The sequence below is a fragment of the Montipora foliosa genome, chromosome 2, assembly GCF_036669935.1.
Source record: "Montipora foliosa isolate CH-2021 chromosome 2, ASM3666993v2, whole genome shotgun sequence".
Taxonomy (NCBI): domain Eukaryota; kingdom Metazoa; phylum Cnidaria; class Anthozoa; order Scleractinia; family Acroporidae; genus Montipora; species Montipora foliosa.
In genome coordinates, this window is record NC_090870.1 from 16,655,690 (window position 1) to 16,679,026 (window position 23,337).

Below are 23,337 nucleotides of genomic sequence, written 5' to 3' on the forward strand. Positions count from 1 at the left end.
GGCATGTTTACTCGCCAAACCGTGAAGCAGTTTCTCTCCTGTCACGCAACGCCGTGACAGGAGAGAGGGTCCAGAACTGGACTACTGTGTCAAATGATGGCAAGATACCGGGTTTTCGTGAGTTTCTTTTTTTGTCAAGTTTTGTAAAGTTTGACAATAAATGAGCGAAGTCAAAACAAAGATCACAATCGCCCAAACTCTTGAGGTTGACCCCGGGGTTGACCATTGTTTCTGCTAAGTCAAAAATTTACTCTCCAAGACAAGGTTATTTATCACCAGGTAATTTCATCATTTTGGAAATAGCAGCTACTTTATAATTCATCGGCGTCACAATTTTTTGCTGATTTTGGGGCTCATTTTAAACTTTTTGTTGAAACTCAAGCACTCTTCCAATAGACCTGTTTATATTCGTGAACCTTTCCTGCTTACAAAGCAATACTAAAAATATCCTCCCGTATCACATTTCAACCTTAAGCTCGAAAATTCAATACACAACACGATATTACATTTCACAAAGGCAGAAAATATCACAGAATCCTTTTCCAGCGAAACATTTAATTGAAACAAATAACATAAGATGCACTAAAACGCCGTTCGCGTTGCAATGACTTTCGACGCCATTGCTGGTTAACGAGAATAACAAACTCACGAGGCAGAATGTATATCTATATTTAATTACGTTAGCACAACAGAAAGACGCTAACCTCATTTTGACACGAAAATGCTTTACTATTGCCATAAAAACTATCCAGTTAAGCTCGCATATTATAAAACATGATGAATTCATAAAGGCCACCTTTTACAGCGGACATTTTTTGAAACAAACAACATATTTGCTATTAGAGGCCATTAAACCCCTTCCTATTTCATTACGTGCGTGAAGAGAAAAAACTCAATCGTGTCAAATATGAGCAATATTACAACAAAGTAAAATTTCAGGATCAAACCGTTTCCATGAAGAACTTTTTCCTTGAATAATGAAGCACAAAATAGACCACAAGCTTTCTTTGAAATAATTCTTGGCTGTCATATTTCCAATTATTTTTTTTACCTGAGGACTGTGAGAGTTGATCACAGATCCACTTAAGGTGTTCGATTCGTTCTCTGTCTTTGGTGAACCCATAAGTTACCAGAAAATATTCCATTTGGTTTCAGTGTTATACATAACAGCACACTTGGTAAAAAATTAGAAACGCAGCTCACTTTGATTTCGACTCGACGGGCGACAGATTGTTGTCGAAGTCCATTATTCGTCGCTTTTAAGATTCCAGCGCCTGTCTTATTCAGTATCCAATTGACTTGCCATTATTGCCATATAGGGTATATTTTGTTCAAAGATCCACTAAAACGCCATTCGCGTTACATGACTTTCGACGCCATTGCCGGTTAAGTTAATCGTTCTACTGTGTCCACCAGAGAAATCTACATGATTTCCCACTACCCTCTCGATCATAAGAAAATACGCGCGGAAGGCTCTATGCACAAAGACACCACTTAGCAGGGGAGTGACAGGCAAGACTTTTACCGACATGGAAAAAAAGAATAAAACAAACAAATCAAACGCAGACCCGACTGGGTTTGCCATACTAACAACCCAGTAAAAATTCTCGTTTCCAGTCCCATTTCACCGTGATGTAACCGAAATTTCGGTCGAAACGTAATTGGAACGTTTCGGTCCGGTTAGAAATTTACTTTTCATGAAAAATATCGTTCCATTTTTCTTTGCTTAGTTCCACTGGTCTCGGACCTGATGGTCAGGCATAATGGAAAGCACCCTCGGAAAGTTAGATCGCACGTCAGCTGTCGTCAGCGAGCGTGCACCCATGGGCAAATGGTAAATGACCAAGTTGCCAATCAGAACGCGCGTTTTATCTAAGTTATGTTATAAACATCATTAGCCTGTTTACCAGCAAGCGTGATACCCTACAAATATATCACTGTTTAAAACGGCTACTTACATTTATTTACAGAGCTGTTAACATCTGAAACAACTTAGATGACAGACTAAGAACGTGTTCCTCACTCAAAGAAACTTTATGAAGAAACGCCTCTTTCAGAACTTCTCTCAGCAGTTATTTTATTGTAACATGTTGTATTAAGTTATATTAGATCACGTTAAGACAGAACGGCGTTTATTTTAGTTGAAGTACGATCTCAAGTTTAGTTTTATTCCCATCGAATGCGGAGAACGTGAGCAGATCAAAACACGGCTCAGATGAGGCGATGAGGCTTCAAGTAGGTCTCAAGTTGACTGGAGTTTCTGTAGCACAGTTGCATATGACCTACTTGGACTCCAGTATGAACTCGCTTTATTCCTTCGAATGCCTGCAGGTTTCAGCAACAGGGGCAACACTCGTTGTATTGATTCTCCGCAACTCATTTCTCATGAAGTGGGCTGTATTTTGCTCTGGGTAACGAAGAATAACGAAAACCTTTGGAGCGTAGATGCACAGTAACAAACCATAGGATATGATAAGAGCGGTAGTGCACGAGACCACTGACACATACCAACCCTCCAAGGACGATCGTACGGGATAGAAAGTGATCCAAGACAGGAGAAGAATGTGCATGGCAAACGCAATGAAGCGAGCTTCATTAAAGTTCTCAGGAAGAGACCTTGCCTTAAAAGCGTAAAAGGCGCAGAGCAGCGATAAAAGTATCAGATAAGTTAGCATTGTTACATCTAGCGCTCGTCCCAGAGGGGTTTGATAAGGTCTGCATGTGAACAAAATATACTTTCCTTTTTCGATCACAGTTGTTTCATAAGGCGTATCAAAGACGGCCCACAAGATCGCCAAGACAACTTCGACCAAGTTTAACAAAATAACGGACATTAACTGTCCAGTTGTGCCTACACTGGTTCTTCTTAACCATTTTGCCACATATTTAACTTGAAAAGCTCTTAGCAGCTTCATGGTCTTTAGTAAAAGTACAGAAACACTTACCGACGATGTCAAATAACGCAAGGGTTCCATCAGAATACAAATCAGTTGAGATGGCAGAGAAATTGTTATCAATGGCAAAACAAAGCCCAAAGCAATATTAACTAGCAGCAGAAAGCTTAACTCACGATTCGCCGCTTTGACTATAGGGCTTGTGTAATGGCGGATAAAAACTGCAGCAGTAAAGAAGATCAAAACAAAACCCAAACTTGTGAAAATTGTTAGGATAATTCCCGTTGTGCTATTCCATACTAGATTTTCGATTGGTAGTGCTATGCATTCTGTCTTATTCGCGTTTGCTTTCTGAGTTTGGTTGCATTGTCTGCAGGTTGCTGATCCAGTATGAGCGTTTACTTCGTTATCAGGGCATTCAAGGCACTGCCAACAGCATGCGATGGTTGGAGTTTGACGGGTGCCTGAAGGACACTGTTCAGAGCATAATGACGTTGGGAACCCGCCAGAAGTACCATTGGTAATTTTGTTGCTTTTATAGTTCCATAATATGGCCTTGGCGTTAATATTTAATCTTGGTTTTCTATTTACATCCCATTTGCCTATCTTGACTTTGGTATGCTTTTCATTTCTATCAATGCCATCAACAACATATGATCGCTGGAAACTTACATAATCGTAGGCTGCCTGCAGAGGGTCGCCATTTTGATTGAATTCAACTCTTCCCGTAAGCCCTTGGAAGCTTACGTTACGAAGGTAAAACAGAACGTCAGACGAGTTTACAAATGGCTTAGTTTCTGGGCAAGTACCATTTGGCAGAGGGCCCATCTGCTCTTTGCAGCGATAAATCATGTCAAGTGCATGCGCAATAGCGTATATCGAGTCAATTTGATAAGGAATGAAGTCGTCAGACATCTTCAAATACGAATCTTTCGAAATTTTTAAATCTTCTGGACACAGATCGTATCCATTCTCATTTTTCGCAGAACAATTGTTTTCATTTCTCCACACCATGTCAAACCACGGATTTGAGTTCATTCGACTTTTAAGAATTTTCGGCGTGAGACTTCTTAGATGCAGCTCGTATTCTTTATAATGAAATTGTCTTGGTTGAACGCCAAGGAATACACCAAGGCTCATCAATTCAGATCCTATAAACTCAGGCGTTTTAGTGGCCAAGGAATCACTCATAATCCACACCCGATCGCTCAACTTTTGGCGGTAGGCTTCTCTTGCTAAATCTATGGCAATCGTGTCACCAAGCCACAAGACAATAACCTTGATATTGTCAGCTCTTTTAAGCTTTTCAACGATCGGTTTCAACAAGGGCTGATAACTCCTTGGTGTGACATATTTAACAAGTCCGATACAAAACGTTCCTCGTTCAAGCGACATTTTTTCAAGAGCGCGAAAACCATAAAGTCCATACGAATGCTCTACAGCTATAACAGCAACATAGCTCCAGGCGAAATAGTCGATGAGATCTGCCATAGCTTCTGCTTGGAAGTTATCAGGTGGAACTGCTCTTAGAAACTTACTATAAAATGACCAACTGAGTTCTGGACTCGACGCCGATGGGCTGATTGCGGGAATGTCGACAACCTGAAGAAGCCCAGCGACTTGCAAAGAGTATCGAGAACCGTAAGGTCCAATTATAGCTGCGATAGGAATGGTGCTATTGTTAGCTGATCTGGTGCCTTGTAAGCAAGCACCACTTGTAGCGTTGCAAGCACTCAAATAATCGCTTTTATACTCAGAACCTCCTTTACATGGCGGTAAATTCGAGTGGGTGCTGAAGTCGTAAGTATACTCCATGGCCTTTGCTCTATCCTTACAGATGTCTCTAAAATCGAACCCTAGATGAACATTCGGCAGGATATTCCTGTCCTTATTTATCTGATCAATGGCATAAAGAGCTGCCTCGACGCGGTTTATTCCTGGAAGGAACACATTTTTGCAACCATTTTTCGAGTTTTCTTTATGGAGCGAGAACAGCCCTCCAATAATGGCATCACCCGGTTTGAAAATTCGGTCAACCTCTCCATTTGCCGAAGGTTCTTTTACGGTGAAAGGGATGATCAAAAATCCCAACAGTAGTGTAATCGAATGGGCCATTGCTAATCGATATTCTCCAGTTATTCAAACTTTTGAACTGCCATATGGTTACGACCTAAGCACCTGAGAGGAAAAGCGTACAAGTTAGTCGTATTCCTGTCATAGGTTACTGTCAATATTTAATGTTGCTAATGGCAATATTTGCCTTTCAAAATGAATCCATGACAGCTTAAACCGAATATATATGTTGTTTAGATTGTCAAAGAGAATTTGAAAAATTTGCATATAAATTTAATATGAGTAACAGATCGGATTCCATATTTTATTTTTCTTACGTGGGAAATCCAAATCCAAATGAAATTTACTAGGTAAAAATGAAAGTTAAATTTTCTAAAATACTTCAGTTGTGGGAGTATGATCCAGAGCTTTGGCATTTTTCCAGTGTGCAGTTGTGTGTTTTCTGATTTCCAGTGAAACCTTGGTTTATTACTAAAGAGGTTTTTTATTGTACATGGCTAAGCACCGTGGTTAGTAAATCATCGCACTGCCTCCCACACAGTGGTTTTAGGTTTTATTTGCCACATTTCATCTCCTCACCAAAAACACCTGCTTACCCGAAAGCAACATTTCTTTTCGACATGCGGGCCGATTATGTCACATGGCAACGGGCGAGCCCTGCAAACACACGACTTATTTTCCTTTTAGTTGCTCATATCTCGAAACACAAACTCAGTGACCACTAGTGAAGGGCAAGACGAAAGTTCCTGCAAAGTTTTTAAAATTCCGCACAGCGGATTCAGAGCCACCTAAATTCTGTGATCTTTTAAAGGTGGCTCTGATTCTGCGATACAGAATTTTTTTTGACTTATCAGAAAGTTTCATCTTAGCCTTCTAATCACTTTTCAGCAATAAAAAAGGGGGTCACCGAGTGTGTTTTTAAGATATGAGCAACTAAATCCAAAATATAGGGTGTTTTTGCTAAGCTTTCCCATTGCCAAGGTAACTTATTTCGTTACAAATATGACTACATCTTGATTGGAAATAATCGATGTTTCATATGGTATCACAACATTGCTGTTACGTGATACAGTGTTGTAGCATCATTGGTTCTAAAGAGACTGTCTGCAAGGCGTTGAAACTGTTTGAGCCACCTTATGCTTATAAAGAAATCCTTTAGACAGCCCATGTTGTTGTTGAGCGTTATTTGGGATAGACGAGAAGGACATTTCCTTTTTCACTAATTCAGTTACATGAAGTTAACTCGTCAATCTAAATTGAAGTAGACTTTCCATGAGCGTAAACTGGGTTGCCTTTCGTAAGTGTTACAAAAATAGAAGGCACTGAGTTGGGTGGTGTTAAACTGCAGCGTTCCAGTTTATTTTTCAAGTGGGGGGTGGGGATCATTTAGACCATTTGAGTGGTCACCCAGACGTCGTGCCAGAAGTGGCCTTTTGGCTCAGATGTTCTCACGTTGATTGTGTCCCAGGGGCGAATCCGGAAATTCCAGAAAGAGGGGGCAAGAGAAATTGCATCGAGAGGGCAACCCCTCTTCTCCCCCCCCCCCCCCCCCTCACACACACACATGCCCTCTATTCGTCATATTGAAGTTGGTGATGTATATCTATCAAGGCAAAATGTATTTGAAATAAGAAAAGCTCTGAAAGTGAACAAATCATTATCGTAAGTAAAACCGCCTGATGCACACTGTACCACGTAAATACTGTAAAGGAAAAAAAAGGCCTCCCACCCTCCCTCCCCCTAATCCGCCCCTGATGCCCGGTCTCGTTTCAGAAGACGTTTTCCTGCATGGCATGCATGCCTTGCAGTCGCACTAAGCAAACGTTTATTGCACACACTAAGGAAGGACTGTACATATTGTTTCCGCTTCAAAATTCCTCTTGTTTTCAGTCTAATCTAATACCAGGGCAGTCTTTTTTTTTTTGGCTTAACGTTGGCACCAAAAAGTACCATAAAAGCCCGCAGTTGACAGTAAAAGGCAAGCTAAAAGATACCCTAGGTGCCAGAGGAATTTTTTTTGTACATAAAAATCTGAATTCCCAATTCTCAGGGAAAGATTAATGACAGTAGATCGTAAAAACACTGAAATTTCAGCAGTCTCTGACTTCCTTGAATCAAGAGGAATTTAAGGTCAATGTTCTGTCAAAAGGAAGAAATTGATCACGTGCTAGGCAACCAGAAAGGTGCACGTGATCACGTTGTGTCAACGTTCTTGTTGACATTAAATGAATTACAGGGAAGAATGTTAATCGTTCATCGTTTTCAGAGTAAAACAACGTTCTTTTTAGCCAAGAAACGTCCGTCTTACACTTTTGTGGTAGTGCACTGTGCACTACACACTAAGTCACCGGGTTGTATGAGTGTAAGAGTGTTAGAGCGTAAGAGTGTAAGAGTGTAAGTCCGTGGTGACAATAGGACCGCAGCGCGTGCATGACTCTCGAACATAAACAGGCCAGTTGAAAGCGTGCTTGAGTTTCAACAAGCTCCAAAATTGGCAAGAATTTGTGATGCTGATGAATAATAAAGCAGCTGCTATTTCCAAAACGATAGAATTACCTGGTGATAAATAACCTAGTCTAGGAGAGTGAATTTTGGACTTTGCAGAAACAATGGTCAACCTCAAGAGATGGGCGATTGTGATCTCTGTGTTGAATTCGCACATTTTTTGCCAATCTTTAAAACACTTGAAAGAGAAAAACCCAAACTAACAAAACACAAACCCGGTGTCTTGCCATCATTTTGACACAGATGTATCCTTTGTTTCGGAAGTAAACATGCTGGGTAACGTGAAAACGGCGCCTGCTGAATTTGATGTCACTTTCGATTTTGCGATTTACATGAGCAGCCAAAAAAGTACGATAGAAAAATTGAACGCAGCAAAAATCTCCCCAAATGTTTTTCGCCGATGGTAATTTTGTATATTCGCGGTTCAAGATTTATGTTGTTCTCACGTCGCAAATGTTGTTGCTAATGGCAAAAATTATATTTCATTCTCGATCGACACTTCCTGAAAACTTCCTTCTGCTCTTCCTAAAAACTGTGTATCAATATTTACTTACTTTTTCATCAACATTTGTTTTGTATAAAGCAGGCTAACAAAATCTGTACCTCGCTTAGTTCGCATCTTTGAGCGTTAAAATAGAGTTTTCGGTGCTATGTTTCTGACACGGAAGTATATTCGCGGTTCTAAATTTATGTTGTTTTCATGTCGAAAATGTTGTTGTTGATGGCAAAAATTATATTTCATTCTCGATCGACACTTCCTGAAAACTTGCTTCTGCTCTTCCTAAAAACTGTGTATCAATATTTGTTGACTTTTTTTATCAATATTTGTTTTTGTATAAAGGAGGCTAACAAAATCTGTACCTTGCTTAGATGGCATCTTTGAGCGTTAAAATAGAATTTCTGACACGGCAACTCGCACATTTTGAGGTCACCCATCCAGATACTAACCCCGCTCGACAGCGCTTAATTTCAGTACAAATGAGCGCCACAATCGGCAAGAATTTGTGACGCCGATGAATAATAAAGCAGCTGCTATTTCCAAAACGATGGAATTACCTGGTGATGAATAACCTCGTCTAGGAGAGTAAATTTTTGATTTTGCAGAAACAGTGGTCAACCTCAAGAGTTAGGAGATTGTGATTTTTATGCTGAATTCGCACATTTCTTGTCAAACAATGGTCAACTTCAAGAGATAGGCGATTGTGATCTTTGTGTTGAATTCGCACATTTCTTGTCAATCTTTAAAACACTTGAAAGATAAAAATACCAAACTAACAAAAACAAATATCCGGTATCTTGTCATCATTGTGACATGTATCCTTTGTTTCGCGAATAAACGCGCAAGGTAACTTAACTTAATCACAGCGCCCGCTGAATTCGACGACACTTTCGATTTTGCGATTTATCTGTGAAGCCAAAAGTGCGATCGAAAAATTGAACGTAGCAAAAATCTCCCAAAGTGTTTTTCGCCGATGGTAATTTTGTATATTCGCGGTTCAAAATTTATGTTGCTTTCACGTCGCAAATGTTGTCGGTGATGGCAAAAATTGTATTTCATTCTCAATCGACACTTCCTGAAAACTTTCTTCTGCTCTTCCTAAAACTGTGTATCAATATTTATTTACTTTTTTATCAATATTTGCTTTGTATAAAGCAGGCTAACAAACTCTGTACCTTGCTTAGTTGGCATCTTTGAGCGTTTAATAAAATGTAGAGTTGTCAGGGCCATGTTTCTGGCACGCAAGTCGTACATTTTGAGGTCTCCCATCCAGATACTAGGGAGTTTAAGAAACGACGACGGCTACAGCAACGACAACGCCAAAAAGCAGTAATACTATTGGTTAAAAGAACCAAAATGATCGTGCTGCACGTGCGGCACGCACTTTTTAACAATTATCTCCCGTACTCGTCAAAACTACTACGTGAAATGACCAAATTTTAGGTTTTGACTGCAACGTGGACAAACTACAGTGAATCTTTCAGTCTCACTCTTTACTTCAAATCAGTCCCTATTAATCCTCTTATAGGACACTTCGCCCATATTGTATAATAAAAACAAAGTGGAATAATCATGAAATACTTAAAATAGCTCAAACTTATATTTTGAAGTGACGTTTTCGTCGCCGTAGCCGTCGTGGTTTCTTAAACTCCCTACTAAACCCGCTCGACAGCGCTTCACTTCAATGCAACTTTGTCTTGGAAAGGTGTCAAAAGCTCAGACACGCTTAAACTTGAGGTGCAAAGAAGTTGCAAGGGAACTTGAAAATGATGAACATGTCACCCTCGAAGCCAATAGCTGTGGTTACACTAGCCCTTTTACGCATGGGTAAATAGCGTTTGCACACGGGCAAGGACGTTTTTGTGTGTAACCGCTTCCCCTAGACCGAAACTGTCCCAGGGGTATTTCCATGGATAAATCAAAAAGAACAAAAGAAATTCCCATGACTGTTCCTGAACTGAAAAGTACGATTTATCTGCTCCCTGAGGTGGCTTGACCAATCATAAAGCAGAACTAATTTGCAAGGTCAGTGAACTCATATCTAATTATATTTTACCCCGAGGGGAGTCTTTCACTGCGTAACCGCATCCCCGGAGCTGAACCAAACCCAAGCCAATTGCCCTCCGGAAGGCCCCATACACAAGGTGTGTGTAACCACAGCTATTGCTATTGGAAGTTGCCTTACGTAGACATACTACATTTGTACTTATATTTACCTTAGCGCTAACTATACTGTGGATCGGAGTAGGCGTTTCAGGGCCAAGAAGAACAGCGTGACTCACAACATATCTAATTATATTTTACCCTGAGGGAAGTCTTTCACTGTGTAACCGCATCCCCAAGGGTAATACGAAACCTGAGCTGAACCAAACCCAAACCATTTACCCTCCGGAAGGCCGCAAACCCAAGGTGTGTGTAACCACAGCTAATGTATCTCGATTCCCTTTTATTTTCTTCAATCTTTCTGGGCTTAGTATTTTACTAGTAACCACATGTATTCTTAGGGCCCGGCTATTTACCAAAGACATCTACCACTGCACTCCTGGGATTTATGGTACCAAAACAATACCGTGTACAATTAGAGCTACATATTACGCAAAGATAAACCTTGAATCTCCTGGAAAGCAAACGCATCTCAATTGACAATTATGGAATAAAGCGCTGTGTACGTTACTGCACTACCACATGTACGCATTGCGTGCCTAATTTTTAACTTCGTTGTGATATTTGAATGAATGTTTACATTTTACCTGTCGGGCCAGGAAACCTTCTTTGCCTGTTTTAATCAAAACAGAGTTTGTAATTGAAAATCTAAACATCGTTGAGATGCAAAAACATACTTGCGCTCACGGCAACTTAGATTATTGCAAATCACAATCCCGACAATCACAAAGGGGAATGAAAGGATAATAAATATGAAGCTTTGTTACTATCTGAATGTTTTTGGGTTAGATTATAGCGATATAATAATATTGTTGAAAAATCTTCGTATTAATTATTAATGTAAACAATCTTCGCACTAGTAAGTGGTAGCAATAAATTGGATTAACCAGGAACTTAAAGCGGCTAGGTCACGCATGCAATTTTAGGCAATTTCAGCACTGATCGAATGGTCATAGAATTAACTAAAATATCAAAATAACTGTTCAAAACTATAGGAGAACTCTAACGAAACACACGCAAGCCAAGAAGGGACATGGATGAACAAAACTGGAGAGGATTGAAATGGATTGAATTTGGGTAAATTTGAGAAACGTCCGCCCAACTTTTTTCAAATTTATATCAGTCTATATCAAAATGTCATTTACAAAGCTGGAAAATCATTATCTGGCCGTGGTTTTGCAAATGAAAGACTCTTGCTCAGCCAATTTGACGTTTAGAGCTCATAATTAACAAAATTAAACAAAATTACCTAAAATAGCGTGACCTAGCCCCTTTAAAGAAATATTTTTGTCTTCATAAAAGAAACTTCGTTTTACACCAAAGTGACAAAACGGGTCTTTTTCTGACGTTAAAAAATATAGCTACCTATTGATCATTTGCCAAAAAGAACACGACTTCCTGTCATCGTTATGGAAACTGCTCGCGGGAGCCAATTTTCAACCCACCTATGCAAATTTGTTAATCTCGCGTATCACACAACACGATGAACGAAAGCCGAAAATGTCACAAAAACCTTTCCCGAAGAAAGATTTTATTGAAACAACAACATATTTGCTTTTAAAGGAAAAAACCCTTCCTATTTCATTGCGTGCGTGAAAGCAAAAAAGCCAATTCGTGTCAAATCAACTATACGCACAAAATAAATTCAGAATCAAACCTTTTACAAGAACGCTTTCCGTGAATAATGGAGCAAAAAATGGGCAGCAAGCTTTCTTTCAAATAATTCTTGACACTTTGTCAAATTTCCAATCACGCAGTTTAAGATCTACGACGCGTCGGACGGTGACGAAAACGTCATTTAAAATTTCAAGTTCAGGTTTATTTGAATTCATCTTTTTCGTTATTATGTCGGTTTGCCCAACTTCTAAAAACTAGTGCAACTTTCCAGGAACTGAATTAGGAGGTGCAGTGTTGAAGCTACGACAGACAATTCAAATTCGCTGCCTTGCCTCCGTAAAACTTGAGAATTGGTCATTTCACGTCGCAGATTTACCGAAACTGAAAGAAATGTACAAAAATGAAAAATGCACGTACAGAGCGTGCAAAGCTATTGTTTTTGTTTTATTAAATTTGCAAAATTTGTGACGGTGCTGTCGCGTCAAAGATCTTAATTGAACTCGTTATTGTTAACTGAAGACCGCACAGTTGAGTACAAATAAATGTAAATAGCCAGACAACAAAAATCCACCCAGGGTGCAAAAGATGGAATTGTTAACGAAGCCCATTACTCGTCGCCTTTCACATTCCACATATTTATTTTTTGCCGCCTATCTTGTTTATCTAATTGAAGTTCCATACTTGAGCTTCAAGATCCACGAAAACGCCATGCTCGTTGGAACGACTCGGACACCATTGCAGGTTAATTTATTTCGGAAATTCCCACTTAGTTGTACTGCGTGTGACGTCACCTTCCAGATTTTAGTCGGTAAAATTTGATTGGCTTAACTGTGAGATAGGAATGTTGCTCTCATGAAAGCAGGCGTTTGTGAGGAGGAGGTGAAATACGACTCCTCTAAAAGCGGCTTCGGAGAGGCTAATAATGAGGTTAATCTCGTACCCAAATCTCTCACATCTTAAAGCTGCAGTGAGATCTGGATACGAGATTATAATGAGGACCAATGAGAGTGGCCAAAGTGTTGCTGATGTCATCAGTGATTGTAGCAAACTTTCACAGAAAAAGATTAAAAAGTAGACGTTTTATTATTTTTTTTTTACCGCATTGCTTGTAATCTCGAAATCTGATTGGCTAATTTGCCGTCGTCGATAAGAGTCTAGACAATGCTGCTCGCGTCATGGTCGCGTCAATGTGGCACGCAGTTGTAATAGCCAACCAGGTTGCGAAAAAGTTATAGTCAACGCTTACGTGCTCTTTCTGTGTCGGGCTCGGTGAAATCATTTTGCTTGGCGTTGAATATTGTGGGCTGCGCCTCGTGAGTCCACAACATTTTGACCACTAGCACTGTGATGACGAATATTTCATTGTCGGTAAGTGAACGCTGAACCACATTCGATTTTTAAAATGGTAATAATGATAATGATAACTTTTAAATACATAGGAATAATGAAACAAAAACACTCTTTAGGTCTAGATCTGTAAGGATATCCACTCCTCCTTTCAATCGTGATCTGCTCAAATTAGGCGGGCTACCTTTAACCAACGAATAGCAGGATTGCTTGAAAAGTCAACTCAAGAACATCTCCTATAGCTGTATTTATTCTTATGATTTTTCAAAACAGAAAAAGATCCTTATCGAAGAGGAGTTGATAGCCTTAACAGACCTACGCAAAGATGACAGAATCATCATAACTAGACCAAATACGCACGTCGCTGTTTATGGGGATGCAGGAAGGTTCTAGCTCTTGGAGACCCCTATCTCTTTCTTGTAATTAGGGCCAAGTCTTAAGGAAATGATGTCTGTAAATGTAAATGTCTTTTCTTGGCCTACACCTGCCCCCCTCCACCCACCCCCCCCCCCCCCCCCCCAAAAATATCCTAATGTTTGACACCAAAAGAGAAGCTTCCTATAAGAGTGACTTTATTTTTCACTATTGCTTCCTACTACTAAGAAAGACCTACGTGTGACCAAAGAAATGTTCCCCTTCTTCTTTAAAATCTCTACCCTTCCGATTTTTGTTTTTTTTTCCTCTGTTTTGAAATATTTGTGTCTTTGTTGTAAAAGTAGACAGTAAGCTTAAGTTCGCATATTTATGAATTAACTCGGCAAAATTTCGATTAATATTAGACTTTATTATAAGAACTAAGTAAAATACTGTAATTAAGATAAAAGATGTTGAAGTTGAGCTCACAGTAGCCTGAGCTTGATAGATCTTAACGGGGGATTTAAAAAATGCGTCATATCGTGGTAAGAGTAATAATTAAAATTCAATGAATTTTTCTCCTTAACCTTGGGGTTATAAGCAGATTTAAAAAAATAGTAGAAAATATGAGGTAAGCCAAACAAAATGATATACTTTAAGGTTTTATCGGCAAATTCAGGTCGGTTTATACCACGACAAAATCGATCTCTTGTGTTGCTTCGTTACGTTTTCGGAGCGCCCTAGTTTTCGAGATGAATTAGAGTGAGTGAATATGATTTCTAAACATTTTTACTTTACCTCATACTGAGAAACCCACACTCCAAGAGTACAAACGAATTGTCGGTAAACATGCAGCTAAGCGATCTCATAAAGATTATAAAATTAAAATGGAATCTGAAATCGTATAATTACATGTCTACTTTTACAGTTTTCAATGAAGAACCAACCTTTTCAACATGAAAAACTGGGCCGTGAAAACCAATCCAGCTTTAGAATATCGTAGAATCCTTTTTGTCATTTTTTTAGGAAACAATAACCGTGTTTGCTCATCGGATGCGCATGAAGCTTGCAAGTGGGTAGAGCCTATGGAGATGGCATCAATTATAAAAACAGCTGCCAAAGTTATTGTACACATAAACACCGATTTACCAAACTCTAAATGTTACTGAATTAGCTCAGTTAGATCAAACGTGGATTTCCTTTATATATTGGTCTTTTCCACGAGCCAGAAAATGGAAAATTAGCAATTTGTGGGTTAATTTTAATCGTAATGGAGGTGGTCGCAAAAAACAAGGCCTCTAAGATAAAACGAAGTCTCATATAGCATAACAGTCGACAACCGGTTCCAAGGGAAATAGACACCTGTATTTACCAACCTGTGAATCGAACGTCAAATCCGAGGCAGTAATTTGAATGTATTTGAATAATTAACAATTCATTTCCAAGAACACGCGTTGGATATGAGATGATAGATACCCAACTAGATCATTAGACTGAATTAATGCAATTCAGTCTAGAGTTTTGTTATTCGTGACGCGTGAAAAGGCGAAATATTTTTGCGTGACTGAGTTTTACAAAGGGGTTTTGGGGATCCTCTTTAAGGTTGAAAATTGGCAGTCGTGGTTTCGTTTGAAAGCGTTCTCGTTGAGTGAGCTATTGTTTTTAGCCAATCCCTGAATAACAATAGACTTGTCATACGAAAAAAAAGCCAGTATGAAAAATCACTCATTAATTCGAAACATTAATTCATAACTAGCGCGAATTTTAATACTGCACTGAATATCAGTTGTCAGCCCAACTCGCCGACCTCATTCCGTGATCTCATATCCAACAAGCGTGGTTGGAATAATTAACAATTATTCCATGAGTGCGCGTTGGATATGAGATGGTAAATAGCCAACGAGGCGCGTAGCGCCGAGTTGGCTATAGCCAGTCTCATATCCACAAGCGCGAATGGAATAATTGTTTTATTAAATTCCTTTAAACTCCAAAAGTTTACGTAATGCGAGCGAAAAAAGAGAGCAAATCATCCGCGCGAAATCGAAAAAACTTGATGAGAACCGATACGATGTCGTGTAACACTTTGTGGTCAGACAGACGCAGGCTCGTCACAAAAACAGTTCTTACCTTTTCGCGTACTTCTAAACGTCGGAATTTAACCCAGCTGTCCAGAAAAACTTTTTTTTTGCTTTCTCAGAGAGAAATTTCGCTTTTCGGCGAAAAAACTTTTAGCTTGGCAACACTTAGATCAATCATTTACCAAATAAGGTCAAACTAAGGTATATGAGCTGATAACCGAGATTGAGTGAACCAATCAAAGCACGAGAATTGCATTATCCGAGGTTGAGAATTTAATAATTTTCGATACACAGTATTAAAATTCAGTCCTAAACAAAAAAGGATCAGCTCGTGGCTATATGGCAACAAACGCAAGCAAATGATTGAACAAATCATGCACGTAATGCCCATTTTGCTGTCAAAACCCCAAATTTTATCTTCTGACGTTGTTATCCTGCCGTGTTAGGGGTCAACATTCCTGGCCTCTCCGTCAAAATAACGCTGGACATTTCCTTGCAATTACACGAAGCCATATACCATCTTAATATGACTAGCGTACCGCTGTAAAGAGAATCGGTCCTTGTAAAACGCATACTGGAGTCTGCAGACCGGGGGTAAAATGCAGACTGCAGACCAGGAGTAAGATGCAGACCGAAGGTAAATTAGTCATAAGGTTAAAAAAAGAGTGTTCGTAATAACAATGGGGGTGACAGGCCTACACACTCCTATCCACGTGTGTTAGCCAGTTAGAGTACTGCCCTTTTTGCACGAAACGCTCGGGGGATCTTAATATTTCGCTAAGTTGCGGTTGTTGTTGGATTAATGCCATTTTTGCCGAGTAATTGTTTAAGATTGAGGCCCCATTAGGAGTGTCTGATTATCCGTATCCCATTAATTTTTGGCCAAAATATCCCGTTCCCGTTATTCTTATTTGATTTCTTTAAAAAAGATAACTTCGATATCCCAGAATCTTTTTAAAAATACCCGTATCCCTTTATGTTTCCGCCCAAATATCCCGTATCCCTATAATTTTTTACCCAAATATCCCGTATCCCGATAACCCCTAATAGGGCCTCAAGATTAGGCACGTTGGGCGGTATGTGTGAAGAACAACAAGATTCGCTTATCTTCTTTGCATTTCTGTAGGAGGGCAAGTTTCCTGTTCTCAAATTGCAAGTGATGTCTAAGAGTCTTGCCGTAATCAGGCTTTCTGGGTATCCTCGTTCGATAAGATGTGCTCTAAAATGCAAGGTTTTAGTTTTGAATTCTTTTTCAGAGTAGTTTGTTTGGGTAAGTCTAAGTACGTCGCCCTTGATGAGGCCCTTTTTTTACCACTATAAAGGAGTGTCAACTAGAGAAATGTTTCAGTAGATATGAAATGCGTTTCTATATAAAATATAGATAGTTGAGGAAATCGTTCGCCTTTTTCAGTAATGACCCAAACAAACTCACTATAAGAAATACAACACAGGCTGAACAAATAAAAGAAGCTGCCAAGACATACTCCTTCGAAACTCAATTGGAAATGTTTAGCGATAACTTAAAGATAACGAGGAAATTGATAGGAACGATTTAGTTTAAACAAAAAGAAAGCCCAACAGGATACATTAATTCAAAAACTCCTACATAGAGGAAAGTGTTACAATGATAAGGCAAGTATTTGTTATCAGTTAAACAGTCACTTTATAATGTTGGGCAAGTTAGCGGCACAGCTCCCAAATCACAATGTAAGTCCTACTAATTCATTCGTAGGCGATTCCAAAACAGTTTTATGTTACGCGGTATTAACAATCACATAATTCAGGATGCGTTGATTGGGCTGAAACTAAATAAGTCTTTTAAGGTACACCCCCCAAGTGCATTCATTAAGTTAGCATGCAGTTTTAATAAGTGAACCCCTAAATAGAACTTTTCCAACTTATCGCTCCGCGAGGAATTATGCCAATTCTCAGTTCTACACCGGTTGACAAAGGAGGAGAAATAACTGATCCGACGAATTTCGTCCTATCTCAAACCACTGTCAGCCTTTACGCAAATGTTTGAAAAAGAAAAACTGGTTTACAAACAACGTATTTCCTATTTTGGAGACATTGAACATTCTTTTTTTATATAAATTTGGATTTCGTAAGGGAAGGTCCACCGCTTCAAGCCATAACTGAAATTGCGGATACTTTAAGAAAAGCAGTTGACAATATTCTGTATACATGTTTCATTTTCTTAGATTTCTCGAAAGCTTTTTGATACGGTTAACCACAGTCATCCTGCAAACAAAATTAGAGTCATAAGGAATTTCATGAGAGTGTTACTGCTGGCCTGGTTTTAAAGTTATCTTACAAACAGGACACAATACGTTGCCTTGGGTTGACACTGAGTCGTCCTCTCAAACCATGGTCTGCGGTGTCCCTCAAGGAAGTTCGCTTAGGTCCTTTTCCTAGTTTGATATACATCTACGACCTCCCTAATTGCTCTGAGGTCCCTTTCATTTAAGATATTTTTGGACGATACTAACGTATTTGCTTCTGCAAAGGGATTTTAAAATTAAAATCATTAGACTTGCAAATGAATTTAGAACTAAAAAGGTTAAGGAATGGTGTGACATAAAATCTAAAGAAAACCAATTACATTATTGTAAAATCTCAAAGGAAAAAGAAATACGAATATTAATATAAATACTACTGAGATTGGATCCAAGCCACTCCCTAGAGCGAACAGGACCACATTAAATATTTGGGAGTATTGATCGACCAGTTCGTAAGCCTGGAAATACACATCTCCATTCATCTCATCTTTCACGGAAATACAGGAGTACTCTCTAAGTTGAGGTATTATCTACCTCTCAAGCATCTTACTCATGATCTAGCATAATCTGATCTATCCGTATATTTCGTATGCTATTTTTGTGTTAAGCCTAGTTAAACCGATAGTGCCCTACCTTCACTTGATATCTTGAAAAATGTTAACGGTAACTCTAATGTATATCGCCTGCATGCTCTCAAATTTGTACATGCCGATGGCACAAAGGTACTTTTTTTCCAGAACTCTTTAACACCTTTTTTTCAAGTATGCAAGCAACGTACATAGATTATAAACACCAGTTGTGCGGGCCAATCAAAAATTCCCCCCCGTTCACAAAGTTCATCTGATGCCTTTTGTTTAGGACTGAATTTTATATTGAAATTGACCTAGTATCCTCTATATTTGTTTTGATAGCCTCCATTCCTGTAACCAATTATTAAGTCCTCAAAATCAAATGGTGTTACCAAATGAACCATATGAGACGAACGGTACACAATATAAGTATTGCGAATTTCGTTCTCATGACTGATCCACGAAATACTTTGGGATGCTAAGCAAGAGTAAAAGTTTATTTTCCACTTATCGAATTGTTTTTGGGGCTTGATTGACTAAATCAAGGAACAAAAAGAACTAGTGTCTTAGAATTAGTGAATGAACAAATGACGTCCCACTGATGGGAACGATTCCGATATGACCATTCAGCAGCAAAATTAGACCACCTTAGGATGGAATACGGTCGCTTTACGTATTTCGCCGCGCATTGTTTGAAAGAGTACAAGACTGTACATATATTAGCGGAGCTGAGCACCATTTTTTAAGAAAATATGGTAACCCACCGCTGCGAGAAATCTTGGTTTTATAGCCATTACGTCATCAACGGTCCGTACATACGTACGTACGTCTCGTCCACCCCTCCCATGTATTCCCATGTGACCAGTATCATGCTAGTTTTTTTACAGCATACATCTTTGATCAATTTGGACGCCTGTCAAACAAGAGATATCCGTGCTGACCAGTATCATGTGACCATACACCCGCGGGCTCAAGCGTAAGCTTATCGAGGTCAGCTGTTTTATTTTGAAGTGACGTCTGACCAGGTAACTGGTTTTCGATCGGCTTGCGGGCTAAAACCCCGGTTAACACACCTGAACATAATCCAGGTCGCATTTTTTCGGCGCGCTTTCTGTGGCTCGACGCGGCCACACGGCCATATCAACGAAAGTCCTTACACAGTCAACGCTTTTCGTGTTCAGGTGGAAAACGGGTTGAAAGATGTTTTTCCTGTTCTGCATTTTTTGCTGGTTTCAATCCAGTTTTGACATAGGACTATCTGTGGTCCACACGAGTGGCTACGCAGTTATTCACGTCAAGCATAGGATATAAACTTAATTTTAATTTGCCTCAGAGCTGCTTTTTTTTTTTCTCTTCATTGCAATTTTTGGCATATTTTTAGAAAGCATCTGCTAAGGTTACATGATGCCTTGAGGACCTATATCTAGAACCGAAACGAAAGGAGAGCAAAAGAGAACGAAAACGAAAACCCAGAATACTAGTAATAGCTCATACTTAGTGGAAGAAGTTCGGCCACAACTGCTTTTCCTTGGGCAACAAACCGTTTGTTTATTTTTGACGGATGCATTATCTAAAGTGGATGCGTATTTTTAAAAGGTTGTTTAATCGAAAATCGAATTTTTATTTTCAAGTGGAATTAAATACATTTATCTCTGTACTCTTTTGGACATAGAGAAAGCGTTGATTTGTTTGTTTGTTTTGCTCTAAAAGTCGAGCGAACAAGGTACTTTTTTAATACCCGTTTACCCAACTGGTTTTCGTTTTTGCCTCGACAGCACAGTGACCAGAAAATTTTGCCCTTATGTTAGAAACACGTCATCGCAATGAGTTCTCGTAAAATTTAGGGCGAAATCTCACTAGCTTGTTTTTTCAGAAGTTTGGTTTTTTTAACCCTAAAACGTTATTTTCGTGTTGGGAGCGGATCTTGTTTGAGTGTTCGTCCTTTCTTGGTTGCAATTGCCACATTTTGTCGATTCTTGTTTCCAAGTCAACCTGGCGTGTTTCAATGAAATACGTCCAAATGTGAAGGATCTCGTTTTCAGAGATAAAAAGGGAACTAAATAGTGGAGCGTTTAAGCGTCAATGTTTAGAGGAATTGTGCACTTTGGTGAAGAAAGCACCAAATGTGGCACAGAGGTAGCTTATGACGGTATTTCAAGATTTGAATATTGGAGCCACCTCCAAAATGACGTCCATGGGGGTCTTAAAACATGGAATCGAGGCTGAAAGTTGAAATATTACAATAACTCAACTAGTTGCTTAAAACACATGTCTATTTCTTGTTTTTGAGGCATTTTTAAACGTCTTCCAAACACTTTTCAGTGATCATGATAATATTTCCTTGGATTATCGATTTGCATGAGATCGAGGCTATATGGTATTTGGCCCATTTTAAGCTAAAATCATTACACACTTTCACTTAAAGTTTCTTAATCTACTATTTTGCTTGAAACAAACACCCGTTTGTTCCTTGTTTTGATGTTCTTTATGCCTTACAAACACGAGTTGATGATTATATTCTTGTATTATCGTATCGTTTTGCATGAAATATCGAGGCTATGTTACTCTTCATTGCATTTTAAAGATAATATCATTAAATACTTTGACATAACTTGGAAAGGCGACATATTTGTTACTCTGAAATAATGCTATATATACAGCTGAAAGTCTCGAAAGCAAGAATTTTTAGTTCATTAAAAGCACTCTTAAGGATCCTTCACATATACAATAACAGTGCATTGTAAAGATGACTTTTTGCATGTACATTGTGACGCACGTAAGCGCCGGATCTTTCTTGCATCGTCCATTTTCACAAAGAGTACGTGACTATTCTGCGATGTCTGGAAGTGGTGCCCCCAGCGGTTGCCATCCCTCTTCTGTTTTCATCCATCCCCATCGCCTTGGACAGGGTAAGGTCCTCCAGGGTTTAAGCGCCTGGCACCAACAATTGAATACCTTGGGTAGATAGCTCGTCAAATGTGTTGTGGTAATGGCTTCTATTGGTCGTCCTTTCTAAGAGCAAAAAGCTGCTTTCGTGCTTCATTAACTAGAGATTTCGTACTAGTACGGTCATAGAGCAGGACTACAAATCGCTCTACTATCCATTCTTGACTGTCCTCCTGATCATAGACGAGAAGGCCAGAAATTGCAGTTGCAGCATCATCAATAGTGGATCCATGTTTGCCAAGCAGATCTCTTCCCCTTGCGTTAAGAAGCTTGAAACAGTGTCACACAGCCTGTAAAGGCATGAAACATAGGTAAGGCATCTGATCTGTTTGAGCCATCGGAAGATACAATTCTATGAATGGCAAAGACACTACGATTACAAACACAATACCAAAGAAGACCCAGAACTCCTCCATGCCTTCAATGCTTTCAAAAGCACCGATACCCTATTGCTTACTATGATATCTGTGATCTACAGTTCTCACACCACGTTTATTGAATCATGACTGAGTAGTATCTATTAACGTGAATACGTATACGAGTGTCAGCTTCTTCATGATTACAAGGAACAACAACTGCGACGCCCATCAAGTGGAAGGACTGGAAAGGACCTGTTCACCTTTCGTTATGTTGACGCATGGGAATCTTATCAGCTAGAAAATAAAACAATTCCTTCTTATTCCAGCCATTTTCTCAAAAATTCTGACCAGTGCTTTGGCACAACTGTTGTTGACTGTACACGTGTTCGTACACCTTTTCTTCTCTTATTTCGTGTAGTTGTTGCTTTAGGCTATTGCCTGATGGTACTCATTAAACGCAATGTCCAATCTATTGACATACTGTAGTTGAGTCTTGAGATAAGGGATAAATGCGTTGTTGCTGTAGTGCTTCAAAATGTCTTAACGCTGACGCCTGTTGGCTTTTAAAGCATGTTTGTCAACGCAGCACCAGCCAACACAATAGCTTCTACACTTGGACTTTGTACAGTTGAAGTTGAAATACAATCGATGAAGTCTGCCGCTTTGGTAGGCAGTCGTAGCCTTGCCATTTTGAGGAAACTGAGAGTGTGCATGCTTGGTTCTCATGCTTGAAAACTCAAATCGAGTTTCCATTCCTTGTCTGACAATAAATGAAAAGTTTTGAGAACAACGCGCAGTCACTTTTGAGGGATGATATTAGCCCCCCCCCCCCCTTCTCTTTTGGTGGTTTTGAATAGAGCCAACTTGTTGTTCTTTCTGAATTGGATTAAACAGCGATTTTTTTTCCTCGTTAACCAAATTGCCTTTGTGATGAAGTTTTGTTAAACTGACATTTTCCAAGGTCTTTTCTCTTTCGTGTACAGTCTTGATCACTTTTACATCTCCAATATCACGTGTTTCAAGTGCAAGAAGATCATTACTTCTTTCCAAGAAAGAAAAACAGATACCAGGAACTGACTTCTTCACAAAACTTAAGCTTTTGGGACTTGGAAGACTCGTGGTGATCTTGATCTTATGCCATTTCTCGCTCATTAACTGACACTCTTCAAACTCGCCCACTATTCTGGCAATTTCGGTACCTGAAACCCATCCATCGACGAAGTGCTTCTGGACTTTCGGTAAGCACAATGGTACCACCATCGTCCTTTCACAAGAACATTGTTTCTGCTCATGTGCTTGTCGAAAGCAATTGCCGGGAATGATCTGCAACTCTTCCTGACAGTGAAAAGCTCCAAATGACCACCTCTTGGTTAGACTTTCAATGACGTTTGTTTCTGTAGTGCTTCCCAATTCATGTAAGTGTACATGCATCCATCACTGGCCTAGTTCGTATGGTCAGAGGGGGCAAAATACCAAGGAAACGCGTTTTATGGAGGATATGTATGTACAATACAAAGTTTGATTGCTCGGAGTGAGCGTACATAAGAGGGAAAGAAGCTCAAGCTGTAGTGACTGTGACTGGACTGTGGAGAATGAGTTGGAACTATCTTCACACCACTCCTCAAACAGCATGGATTGTGGAATGAAGCCATCA

At 39.4% G+C, this 23,337-nt stretch overlaps 2 protein-coding genes across 2 annotated transcripts in view; one reads left to right on the forward strand and one right to left on the reverse strand.

Annotated features, from left to right (window-relative positions):
- Positions 1-15,612, reverse strand: part of LOC137992556 (extracellular calcium-sensing receptor-like) — a 15,853-nt gene extending 241 nt beyond the window's left edge. The window contains exons 1-3 of the mRNA XM_068837934.1: positions 15,580-15,612; positions 14,400-14,535; positions 1-5,072 (exon numbers count right to left, since the gene is read on the reverse strand). The exon at positions 1-5,072 is cut by the window's left edge and continues 241 nt beyond it. Coding sequence (XP_068694035.1) covers positions 2,310-5,009 — 2,700 coding nt within the window. The 5' untranslated portion in view covers positions 5,010-5,072; positions 14,400-14,535; positions 15,580-15,612 and the 3' untranslated portion in view covers positions 1-2,309. The remainder of the gene's footprint in view (positions 5,073-14,399; positions 14,536-15,579) is intronic.
- Positions 1-23,337, forward strand: part of LOC137992557 (FMRFamide-activated amiloride-sensitive sodium channel-like) — an 87,821-nt gene that overhangs the window by 317 nt on the left and 64,167 nt on the right. The gene's annotated exons all lie outside the window — the stretch shown is intronic.